General features: G+C 49.2%; 1 protein-coding gene across 1 annotated transcript in view; it reads left to right on the forward strand.

Annotated features, from left to right (window-relative positions):
• Positions 1 to 12965, forward strand: part of cacna1ba (calcium channel, voltage-dependent, N type, alpha 1B subunit, a) — a 53094-nt gene that overhangs the window by 20702 nt on the left and 19427 nt on the right. Inside the window, 12 exon segments of the mRNA XM_062454076.1 lie at positions 547 to 619; positions 767 to 884; positions 1083 to 1150; positions 1640 to 1743; positions 2870 to 2932; positions 5382 to 6164; positions 6377 to 6570; positions 6807 to 6933; positions 7864 to 7993; positions 8113 to 8172; positions 8292 to 8398; positions 12860 to 12956. Of these exon segments, the coding sequence (XP_062310060.1) occupies positions 547 to 619; positions 767 to 884; positions 1083 to 1150; positions 1640 to 1743; positions 2870 to 2932; positions 5382 to 6164; positions 6377 to 6570; positions 6807 to 6933; positions 7864 to 7993; positions 8113 to 8172; positions 8292 to 8398; positions 12860 to 12956 (1924 nt within the window).

Consider the following 12965-nt stretch of genomic DNA (forward strand, 5'->3'; position numbering starts at 1 on the left):
AGGATTTTTAGCAGGCAGAGGACAGACTCAGTTGCTGTAAATCTCATCTCTCTCGGTGTGCATCTTGTTCATTGTGAGAAGATGTAATTAGGTCCCCGAAGATGCTTCTAGAAAGATGCAATATGTCAGAAGGAAAACGTTGGCATTTGCTGGGAAGCTGCGCTTTGAGATCAGTCTTAAAGTCACAGAGGTACACTGAGAAATGCTGGCTGTTCTTGTAGAGAAAGACGAGCAATACATATTATTGTATTGATATATTATTCAGATCATTCCCACGGATGGCGTGCCAGCGAAACGGAAACCAATCGATCCGTTTTCGGGAGTCAGGTGGCTGAGTGGTTAGGGAATCGGAATAGTAATCTGAAGGTTGCCAGTTCGATTCCCGGCCGTGTCAAATGACGTTGTGTCCTTGGGCAAGGCACTTCACCCTACTTGCCTCGGGGGAATGTCCCTGTACTTACTGTAAGTCGCTCTGGATAAGAGCGTCTGCTAAATGACTAAAATGTAAAATGTAATGTTTTAAACCTGTTATGTTTCCTCCCACAGGTTTAATTTCGAGGAGGAGACGCCAACGACTAACTTTGACACGTTCCCAGCAGCCATTCTCACTGTCTTCCAGGTGAGACATCGCTACGGACGTTGAAACAAATCTCTCAGGGCCGCCGCGGCGATGACACTTTGGGTGTGGCGGGGGGGGGGGGGGGGGGGAGGAGGGGTGTGTTCTCTTGAAAACACCTCACTTTGATATTTCTGTGCTCCCCACCAGATCCTGACGGGAGAGGATTGGAATGCAGTGATGTACCATGGGATAGAGTCACAGGGGGGCGTTCGGCGTGGAATGTTCTCCTCGATCTACTTCATCGTTCTCACCCTCTTTGGAAACTGTATCCTCTCTCTCTCATCGACCCCAATCAATTAACCTTTACGGCTGTCAAGCTGCTCGTTATTCAGTCCTACGACGGTGAAGTCATCGATCGTTGATTTTGTAAAAATAACTCTCTTCGTCTGAGTGTAAATATCGATTGATTGTTTGGTAAGTGATTGAGAGTTTGAACTTTCCTGAGACTTTCGCAAATGACCAGACACTCTCCTCAATGTCTTCTTGGCCATTGCTGTGGATAACCTTGCCAATGCTCAGGAGCTCACTAAGGTACAGGGATGCTACTGCAACACTCTCAGCTGCTCTCATACTGTACACATGATAGGCCAGGTTGCAGTTCTGGCCTTTTTAAGTCATCCCCAGTGCTGGGTGTCCCTGAACCAGGGCCATGCCGGTGATCCTTTATAAAAGTCCCGTCTTAAATCAAACGATTTCTCCCCCATATTTACGATTGTAGATTCACCGTGAATTTTTTCAATTAGGATATATGGTGCTCATGTCCTTACTGGTTTTATAAGCCTGTCTTCTCGGGCTGTTGTACCGTGAATGATGTTTGTCCCGTTCAGTAACTCAAGGTAATGAACTGCCCAGTTGCTCGTAGGATTTGTGGTCATTAATATATCCCCTACAATATTGAGAAGTAGCTTAATCTTAACTGGCCCTCGCAAAGCGATGGTCTTGATTTGTGATCTGTGGCAGGACTTATCATAACCTGTCGCTCTGATAGGCCACCACTGAGGTGTGTGTGTGTGTTGTCAGGATGAAGAGGAGCAGGAAGAGGCCATCAATAAGAAGCTGGCTATGCAGAAGGCCAAGGAGGTAAAGGTCAGCCCCATGTCTACGGCCAACATCTCCATAACAGCGTAAGTCAGAAGCCCTCCTAGCCACTCTCTATTTGCTTGGTCATCCTGAACACGCAAAAAAGAAGTATGAACACAAAAGAAATATGCAATCCCTTCACAAAATCACAAAAAAGTAACCCTCCTTTGTAGTCCTTCAGTTATCCCGAGATGTTTCCCTTGTCTCTGTCTGGACTGCATGTTTACTTTATCCTAGTCTAGTCTGTCTGCGCTCACTGGCTAGCCCAGCTCTCTTTGAGTGCGTATGAGTTGCAGGATGATCGTGTGATCATGAGACGGAATGACTTGCAAGGTTTTCTGCTGTTTAAACCTAAAAACCTGGAGGATCAAACAGATTCGACTGAACTTCCACCCTGACACACTCAACGTGTTGCTATTCAGGGCTCGGACAGCCATGTCCCATACTGGGGTCTTGCATAATGTCTGAGAGGTTCCATGAGGATGGAAAACGCCCATTTTTGTCTGAACCCTAAACACTACTGTATTGTGCACCTTTACTAAAGCCTTATTGAGTAGAGTTTTGGGATGTTTCAGTTTGTACCTGCTTTGTCACTGTCCCTCTTTCCCCGCGGCACTGCCGTTCATCTGGTACAACTTCTAGAAGCTGCCGTGTCGTCGTAGATGATCATCTGTCACAGTCCGTGTGAATCTTTGATTCTGTGAATAGCTTCCATGACTTTCAGTTCAATGTCTCTCGGCTTGTTATTTTAGAATGTGAACAAGCCATCGATACGAGTGTTCAGATTACTGTGGGCTTTGAGACTTGTGTTCTTCAACAAAACACGTATTTACCATTGGACTTGGGGGGGGGGGGGATGCATTGTATAAACTGGTTTTCCCTACGAAATGAGAATGAATCATTTATTCAGAGGGTCAAATCTCAGGCCTGCAATTCTCTTAGCAAGTCTGCAGCCACTCGCTTTGTTGGTCCTGGTGTCCTGTCTCTCCTCTCCCATTGGGTTGACGTGTAACACGTGGGAGGGGTCTGGAGGTGGAGTGGGGCAGAGGAAGACAGGCGAAACGGGTCTTTGGTCCTCTGTCCTCCCTCCCTGACCTCTCCCTGTATTTTGTGTCCCCCCCACCCCCCACCCCGTCCCCCCCCTCCCCCATCTTTTGTTTGCATGTGCAGTTTTGTAAGGCACCGACGAGGTGCAAATTCTAGCAGCTCGTCCATCTGCAGCGTTAACTCACTGTGAGTTTTTACCCTCCGTTACAAAATACCCCCGTCCACCCCGCCTCTCCTCTCTGTCCCCTTCCCCCCCGTCCACCCCGCCTCTCCTCTCTGTCCCCTCCCCCCCCGTCCACCCCGCCTCTCCTCTCTGTCCCCTTCCCCCCCGTCCACCCCGCCTCTCCTCTCTGTCCCCTCCCCCCCCGTCCACCCCGCCTCTCCTCTCTGTCCCCTTCCCCCCCGTCCACCCCGCCTCTCCTCTCTGTCCCCTTCCCCCCCGTCCACCCCGCCGCCTCCTCCTTCTCCTCCTGACCCCCCCCCTCCTCTGTCTCGCTCTCTCTCCGTCTCCCCGTCTCTCTCTTTCTCCCTGACGTGCTCACAATGTCATCCTGTGTCCGAGTGTGTCTGTGTGTTGACTTGTGGGGGGATGGGAGGGTGGGGAGGTGGGGGGGTGGGTGGGGGGGTGGGGGGGTGTGTGGGGGGGAGGGAGGGTGGGTGGGGAGGTGGGGGGGAGGGTGGGTGGTAGGGTGGGTGGGTGGGGGGGAGGGAAGGAGGGGGGGAGGGAGGGTGGGTAAGTGGGGGGGAGGGTGGGTGGGATGGGAGGGAGGGTGGGTGGGGGAGGGGGAGGGTGGGGGGGAGGGAGGGTGGGTGGGGAGGTGGGGGGGAGGGTGGGGAAGTGGGGGGGAGGGAGGGTGGGAGGGATGGGAGGGAGGGTGGGTGGGGAGGTGGGGGGGAGGGAGGGTGAGGGAGGGAGGGGGAGGGAGGGAGCCCGCCTCTAGAGAATGGCTCCTCTCCTCCATCTCCCTCCCTCCCCCACCCCCCCTCCCCCCATTGGGCCCTTCATCTGACAGCCTAGCTCTGGCAAGCCGTGCTCCGGGGCCGTTTTCTAGAACCAGCCCTCAGGGGAGGGAACGTCTCTGCTGTCCAGACTCTGGGTCACGGTGGTCGGGGAGGAGTCTGGGGATGGCTCTCTGAGACCGTGGCTGGAGAAATCTCACAGTGACTCAGCACTTCCTTCTGAGGAGCGCAGTGTATCGTCAGGCAGGATAGTGCAACGATCATCTGTTGAGCTCAGGGGCACACACGGGGCACTCACACACTCGTTTATCGGATGGGCTTTCTCCTATTACGGGCACACAAGTCTCTGAAATCTCCAAATGACTGTCCGAGAATGCCGTCGCAGTAGTTCTAGGCTTGTTTAATTAATGCTTAGTGAATTTCAAGGTCTGGGTGTGTCTCCCTTGTCCGTATTTTAATTAATTTCTCAAAATGTTCTTTCTTTTTGGTTCTGTGCCACAGTTTACCTCCTGTCTCTCTCTGTGTTTCCCTGTCAGTCTGTTCCAACTCTGTGTGGTCCCCCCGTGGTTTGCCTTTATGTTGCCTGACCTGCTGACTGTATCACACTTCTAAGAGGTGCTCCATTCTTTCCCTCGTTTGTTTCAACGTGCTCCTCTATGTGTTGTAGGAGTTATGTCTGCACCCCCGCCCATCACTTCTTGAGGTAAACCTACCACCTGTCGTAAAAGGGGTGCCGTGACGATTGCTCTGTGTCGCGTAACCTCTTGGAAATGATCATCGTCACGTTTACATTTCTTGGAACGGGACATAGACACACATCCAGTTTCACGCGTGTCCATGTTCTCTTTGGTGAACATGAGAAGCAGGTCTCACCTTCCCACTCATTTGAAAGCTAGTACATCGACAGGATATAGCCGGAGACTTTAGCTTTTATCTCATTCTATCCGTGTGAAAGGTAAGTGCGGTACAAAAGGCTACATCCGCCTTTTGATTTTAGTGATGCCCGTGGGTCAAGTCATGTTGTCAACCAGTTGGGATTTGATCCTGAATTGCTTATGAAGAGAAAAGCAATTGTCTGTAGTTTTAAGAGAATTCAGACAACTGGTAAATCAGAATTCTTATCCTGCAATCATAAACTGAACCTTCTAAGCAATACCAACCGAATACACTGTTGTGAAACAATTGCACAACAGGGACATGTTTCGCCTTGATGCAGAGGGAATTGAGACAGCAAGGCCTACAGGTGGTGTTAGAATGCATGGTCAACCATTTCAGTTTGGACTAGGCATTCACATTGACCGGACCAGTGAAGCGTGTCACAGCATGGGGTTAGGGACCATGCTTGGCTGTGGTCTGGACACCTCTGTCTTCCTGAACAGAAACCACTGTTCTGTTGGGTCCATTGCACCTTGGCCATACTGTCAATCACCCGGCATGTTAGGGTTTGATTTTTCAACCAGTCTGTTGTTTGAAACTAACGTGAACATTAAAAACATCTTAACCTACATATTGCCCATATTTTTTTATATATATTTTTTTATCCTATGGATCCTCAACAATAAACGTATTAATTTTAATTAATAAATATAAACATTTTTGATAATCATTTTAAAAGAAATCTTCTAAAAATGGCCCTTAATCAAACGTGAGCTGCTCTGTTCATGTCCTCCGGCAGCAAGGAGCAGCAGAAGTCTTTGAAGATGAGGTCTGTGTGGGAGCAGCGCACCACCCAGCTGCGCAAACACAACGTGCGTGCCAGCTCCGAGGCCCTGTACAGCGAGATGGACCCCGAGGAGAAAATCCGCATGACCTCCGCCATGCACATCCGCCCGGACATGATGACCCACCTGGACCGCCCCCTGGTTGTCGAGCCTCACGACGGCCCCGGCCAGCCCAAGCCCCGGACCCCGGAGGAGGCCGAGGCCACCACGGACCCCGGCCAGGCCCAGCCTCGCAGGCACCACCGCCACCGGGACAGGGAGAGGCCCGTCGTCGACGAGGCCAACGAGAACGGGGAGACGGCCAACGGCAGGGAGGGGAGGCACCACGTGCACCACAGCCGCAGCAAAGACCCCGACGGCGGCAGGTGGAGGGAGGGGAAGGGGGAGCGCTCGCGCAGCCGCGACGGGGCCAGGAGGCACCACCACCAGAGCTCTCTGGACGAGGGGGGAGGAGGAGGGGGTGGAGGAGGCCCGGGGGAGAGGGAGCATCGCCCCCACCACCACTCCCACAGGCCGGCCAAGGAGGGCAACGGCACCGTCAACGGCGGGGGCGGGGGGGAGGGCCGGCCGCGCCACAAAGAGGGCCGCTCGGCCAATCGGGACGGGGAGTGCTGCTCCAGGGGGGAGAACGGGGCCAATGGGAAGAGACGCAGGACCCACGGCTCCAGGGGCCAATCCACTGCGGAGGGAGAGGGGTACAGAGACACCAGCGTCGGGGAGAGAGGCCATGGATACAGGTCTGCCTCTGCCCTGACTACCCTCAATCTCCTGTCTGTACAAATGTATCACACTAGCTTTGTGCTATTTAGCTTCACACGCAGTGAATAGGATGTACAAATTAGCACACAGCTTCACACTAACTGAATTGCTATTTAGCTTCATGAGCAAGGATGCAAAATAGTGTTCCATGACATATTCTGTCTGGGTGTTTTTTTGGGGCTCATTCCAGTGACAGATACCAGGACTCAAAGGGAGATTCCCTGGCCATCACCCCCAAGCAGTGTCCCGGCGGCCCCAAGGGGGGCGGTGACCGACCAGAGGACTCAGACAACCAGAGGAACGTCGGGAAAACAGGAGAGACCTCGAGCCACATCCCCCCCGTCACCATCACCTCTCCCCCTGGGGAGACCACCCTCATTACCAGTCAGTACCACAAACAGACCCTCACAGCACATACAGGACATAGAACCTGGGAAACGAGAGAGGATGTTTTTATCGCATCCTCCTTGTAACAACAGCAAAAAAGTATGCACATTTTGTGAGTTGGTATCTTTAAGAGATATAACCCCATGTTATTTTTATGTCCCAAAATCTCAGTATTATAATTGTAAACAAGTTCACTGAAGTTAATCTAAATCCACATATCTGTATTCCCCCAGTCAACAGCATTGACTTGGAGACCATGCCTATGAACACGGAAAAGAAAACCCTAGAGGATCTTACTCAGAACGGCCCCAGACCCATCCTACCCTACAGTTCCATGTTTGTGTTTGGGCAAACCAACCCGTAAGTCATAGCTTGGCAACATCATATAATAGCTGTTGCACTGTCTGGTCAAATTCAGACTAATCCTTGGCTCTAACCACTCTGATCTTGTCTGGTCAAATACATGTTCCTTGGCTCTGACCGACTGTGCACTTTTGATGACTGATTATCTGTTGTATTTAGTATCTGCACTATTTGCATGTCACCTGCAATAGAAATGCAATGGCTAAAATGTAAAAATGTACATCTATCAATCAGTTCCATCCATGCAGCCTTGCGCCTCATGTACAAAATACCCCCCCTCAATTTAGCTCATTTAGAGAAGCTGTTAAATTTAAGTGCAAGTCTTAAAGGCAGTGAAGTAGCACTACCCTTTAAGTCCACACTTATCCAATTGCCCCCTCTCTACAGCCTGCTTGTAAACGTTGGCATAAAACAACCATCTATTAATGGCAAATACAGTAAATGCATTGTGCCATGACTAGAAACAGTGTTTACATGAGATAATACCTCTCTTGTGGTTTGTGTGCTGCTAGGAGAGTCAACATTTTGAGTGTGTGTTGAGCTTGCACCAGGGGGGTATTCCAGAAAGCAGGTTATGTGACATACCCGGGTAAGTTAACTCCTCAGCTGACACCCAGCATTGTAGCAACATTTCCAGTAAGTTGCTTCAACATTGTGAATCAGCTGGTGGGTTAACTTACCCGGTTATGTTGCATAACCTGCTTTCTGGAATACCCCCCAGGAGCATTAGGTAACAAAACCCATGTCATGCCCCCCCCCCCTTGTCTCCCTCTCTCTCTCTCCCTCCCTCCCTCTCTCCCTCTTCCTCTCTCTCTCTCTGTCTCTCTCTCTCTCTCTCTCTGTCTCTCTCTCCCTCTTCCTCTCTCTCTGTCTCTCTCTCTCTCTCTCTCTCTTCCTCTCTCTCTTCCTCTCTCTCTGTCTCTCCAGGGTGAGGCGTCTGTGCCACTACATTGTGACCATGCGCTACTTTGAGATGTGTATTCTGGTGGTGATCGCCATGAGCAGCATTGCTTTGGCTGCCGAGGACCCCGTCCAGGCGAATGCCCCACGCAACAACGTGAGTCTGCCATCAAAACATACACACACACACACACACACTTATTGAAATGAGTTCATGATGATAGCCTCTTTTTTTCGGCTGTCATTTTCATGACCGATGCTCTCTCTGTTGTGCAGGTGCTCAAGTATTTGGATTACGTGTTTACTGGTGTTTTTACATTCGAGATGGTCATCAAGGTAAGATAACTGGATATAGAAGCTCATACTGTGGACACACAGTTCAGCTGACGATGTTTGTCTAATCTGGATCTCTTTGTTTCTGTCTCTCTGTCCCTGTCTCTCTCCTTCTCTCTCAGATGGTCGACTTGGGCCTCCTGCTCCACCCTGGCGCCTACTTCCGAGACCTGTGGAACATCCTGGACTTCATCGTGGTCAGTGGAGCACTGGTGGCGTTTGCATTTTCGTAAGTTAAACCCCCTTTTGTTTTACATTTCGAAAGAAATATCGAACACAATGCTATATAGTCACAGCATAGTGATTTTTACATTGGGTTGAATCCCTTATTGTTTTCTTCTTGCGAATTATATATATTCCCCCCAGAGTACAGTCTTTTAGGTAACACTCATGTTTTCTCTCAGAGAGAGTTTCCACAGGTTGTGTTTTATATAAATCATTTGCACCATGTAATTATATGCAACTGCCAGTGGCACTTAAGGAAAACATACTATTTAGTTCCCATAACAACCTTCTTTGGGAATCTCGGAATGCATACAATAGTTCTATCAGTAGGTGTGCTATAGTTGTTGGTCGGGCTTTTAGCTGTGGAGGTGGTGGTAATTACATTCAATTAACTTCCGTGGAATGCTTTCTTCTGTGCTAATTGTGAGTTTGTGTACATGAGTTTCTATCATAGTGTGTGTGTGTGTGGCTGTGATTTGATGGATTGGTTTGTGTGTGTGTGTGTGTGTGTGTGTGTGGATCGATACGTGCGCTATTGACTGTTCCTCCTTGTGTCTCCTTGTGCTGTGGATCTCCTGAAGGAGCTTCATGGGGTAATGTCTCTCTCCCTTCCTCTCTCTCGGTCCCTCCCTCCCTCCCTCCATCATCTTGCCCGTTTGTGTACGTGTGAGCTACCCAGCCGACGCTCCACTCATGGCCCTGTAGTCCCACTGTCACCCCCCCCCCCCCCCCCCCTCATCTCTCGTGGTCCACCAGCACTTTGTCGCTCTCGTCGCTAGAACACCTAGGGGGCATGTTGGCCTTGCTGTGTCATCCTCATCCCTCCCGAACACTCCATCTTGCGTGAGATGACAGTCACATCTACTGCTTTGACGGGAAGGCGTATGACAGACGCCGCTGTGATCCCGCGTGCGCATACCGCACGGCGAGGTGCCGACGCTCGCGATGAGGCTTTGGGAAAAGCCACGCCGAGATTCCATGAATAACAATACACTCCTCTGCATGCACATACAAAGTGCAAGTTCAAAGCAAACGGTGTCACCCACAATAGACGATGGGTCTGTGAGTGTCACGGTGACTGTGAATGACCTCATCCATTCCACGCGTACGTGTGTGTGTGGTTGTGTGTGTGTGTGTGAACGTGTGTTTGCCTGTAGTTCGCCTCTATCTGTCTCGACCACACTCCCGGTAACAGATAGTTGGTCCTGTTGATAGATGGGAATCATTTTCCCTGCATGTGCCGGCGATTCACTCTGCCCGTCATCTCCATATGATGCACCGTCTCCCTGTGAACAAGACACTGCCTCAGGGAACGCTCAGCAATCTGTCACACGTCAGGTGACAAGTCAGGTGACTCCGGGGGTTTTCGGGGGGGGGGGGGGGGGGGCTCGGTGTGCAGCGTTTGACGCGGCTGACGAACCGCGAACGAACAAACGCGAAAAGCGGTCTCGAATGCCACCCCCCGGAGCTGTGGGGGGGGGGGGGGTGGGGGGGGGTGGGGGTGGGTGGGGGGGGGTGGGGGGGGGGTGGGGGGGTGGGATTTGCTCCTCTACTGTCTGCAATACTGCTGTCTTTAACGTGTCTGAGAATCACAGGATCAACTAAACAAGTCAAGGTCGTTTTTTTTTCTTGTTCTTTTTTTTTTTTTTTTTTTGCCACTGGCATTCTTTGGGGGGCATATTTGTCTCAGAAAATGATAGCTAGCTGTGTTTAGCATAGAATGTTTCAGTATGATTACGAGCCTATTTTGCTGTTTGGAGCATCAGCCTATGGTGTGTCTCTATCCCTTGATGTCACTTACAAGTAAACGGCACGCTGAATGTCTATTTGCATCCCCTATAGGTAGAAGTTGTGTTCTAATTCTGTGTATGCTGACGTGTTGCCTATGTGTGTTTGTGTGTGTGGGTGTGTGTGTGTGTGTGTGTGTGTGTCGGCAGCTCCCGTAACTGTTCTCTGTACTATGTGTCTTATCACTGTTTTCCCCCATTAGATCGCAACAAGGTGTGACCAGGTGGGGAACCCCCTACACTCTCCCCCATCTCTCTGAGCACCCCTATCCCAACTCTCCACCCCTCCACCTCTGTCTCTTTTAGTAGTCGTAGGCCTACAGTATCTTGCCTATGAACCTGTACGAGCCGACTATCTCTGTAAATCAACAGGAGAATTGGACCAGTGTCACTCTGGCTCCTCTCCATGGACACCCTTCCGTGCTGTCTCGCAAAGCCCTTTCGTGATTGGAGGCTCAAGCAAGCCAGTGTGTGACACGTGACCCCGACGTCATCCGACGGTTATCGTTGATTTGGGCTTCATTTCAAAGGGAGCGCTGATCGAGGAACACGCACACATCAATGTGGGGGGTTTTCTCTGGCACCTCAGTTCCTTGATATGACACCCAGAGCCCCAGAGTCAGTACCGGCCCAGCCACCTGTGATTCCGATGTCAGCATCGTTATGAATTTAAAACCCACCACTGGCCTCCCTGAAAACATGTCCCTTTTTCAGCTGCTGTACGGCGAACCGCTGCATTTGCGTTGAGCCTCCAAGTCACGTGTCTGTTCTCCCCGTGAGGCGGTCACGCTCAGGGTGCCTGTGAGAGCCAATCAGAATGCCTCGAGTCTCTCACTGTGACCGTCTGAGTTGCGTCCGATTTGTAACCATGGAAGTCTACGTACTGTAAAAGCATGTTGTGTCAATGTGCATCAGAGAATGAAACCTGCATGTTAGAATAGAGGGCTGATAGACTGACCAGAGACCAACTAATATAACGGGGGTGTGAATACAGGGCTAGCTGGAGGTTAGGGTGTGGCAATTCAGATAAGGGCGCTGGTCTCGGGGAAATCATTTTTTATCCAGCAACCCTCTGTCGCCTCGTGGAGTTTTATCAGTGTCTTATTTTTCCAGTGTCTTTGAGACTAAGATGTTTCACAACACTTGGAAATGCTTTTGGTTGATGAGAAACATAGCCTTGGGCCTATACCGCAAGTGTGTGACTCATTTGTGTACAGTATTTTCCTCTCAACCAAAGATGGGATTTTAGACGGTAATGGTTGTTTAATTCGATTTTTCCTTTTCTGTCAAGGCCATAGAGAAATCTATTGTGTTATAGTTTCAGTAGAAACCTACTGTAGATCAGAGGTTTTTGTCATCTTTTGTCCTTTCACGGAACGTGCAGAATTTGCTATCAGCTCATTGTGTTCAATTTGGAGTCTAGTTCCTGCCCAGAGTTTTACTGCTACTTTCATAGCTCCCTCAGGTCCTGACTCAGCACCAGTATGGCTGACGATATCTGGAGCACTACTGAACATAGAGATAGGCCTTAATGAAATTCTGCAGTAACTCTTGACATGTTATTGCAAAATCTTCTCAGTTTTGTCGTCTATTGTGCCTGAGAAAATATATTGCTTTTGGCTCGTCCGCATTTTCACTTTTTTTCTTTGTTTGTTTTGTGTGTTGCGTACTTTCCGTCTCTTGTTAAATGAGTCACAAGGACACTGGTCTGAAGACCGTCATGAGTTCCTTAAAAGAAACATGAAGGTTTCTTTTGTGTCTTGGGTTAGAGCTATTTTATTGATACCTGATGCACATTCAGAAACGTGGCTTTACTGGTGTCATTTGCATGGATAATGTATTGAGACATTGACATACAGAGAGAATACATTCCTCTCAAAAAAAAACCTGTTGTATTTGCATGGAATTAATGCAGATTCTGCCCAGATAGCTCATGTAATCCCGGATTACATGAAATGCATACAGATTCTGAGAGAATGATTCAGAGAGGCATGTGTTTGTTATCTGAAGTCATTATAGGCAGCTTACAAAATGACTTGTCAAGGACTACCTCACAACAGTGTCACTATAACTGCAGTACCACATACTGCATGTGATCCTGTTGTTGTTGTTGTTATTCTGTGAAGAATACAAAGCTCTCAGAGAGGTGGAAGAAATATGTTTTTTTTTGTCATCCATTACCGAATGTTATTTAGTGGTCAAGTTTAGTTTTGGATTGCATAATTAATCATCACTTCCATGTCTATTTACAAAAATAGCCCAAAGTAATTGGAGTTTTTTTGCTTGTAATCTTATTTTGACAAGACCTATTGACCTTCCATAATGGTTATTCAATAATTTGTCATAATAGTAAACAACGTTCTCCAACGTTCTAGTATTTTGTTTTATTATTAAACCTTAGTTGGCTTTCAGTGAGTATAGCTGTGAGAAAACTACATATAAGAAACCAGGAGTGCTTATCGGCTTATCGTCGCTTGTAATATTGCCAAGCACTCTCTTAGGCTATCACTGCAAAATGTTATTCTCTCTAGTTTGTGATTTGACACACACAATTCCTCACAGTTCGCTCAGCAATGTAATTTTTTAATTTTCTTTATTATTTTTTTAATCTAGCTAACAAGCAAAGAGTAGGAGGGTTCTTGTACCGTAAGAGATTGAACTTTGCTTGCTCTGTGCAGAGGGAGCAAAGGCAAGGACATCAGCACCATCAAATCTCTCAGGGTGTTGAGGGTCCTTCGGCCTCTCAAGACCATCAAGCGTCTGCCCAAACTGAAGGTAAATTAG

The sequence above is a fragment of the Osmerus eperlanus genome, chromosome 28 (genome assembly GCF_963692335.1).
Source record: "Osmerus eperlanus chromosome 28, fOsmEpe2.1, whole genome shotgun sequence".
NCBI lineage: Eukaryota > Metazoa > Chordata > Actinopteri > Osmeriformes > Osmeridae > Osmerus > Osmerus eperlanus.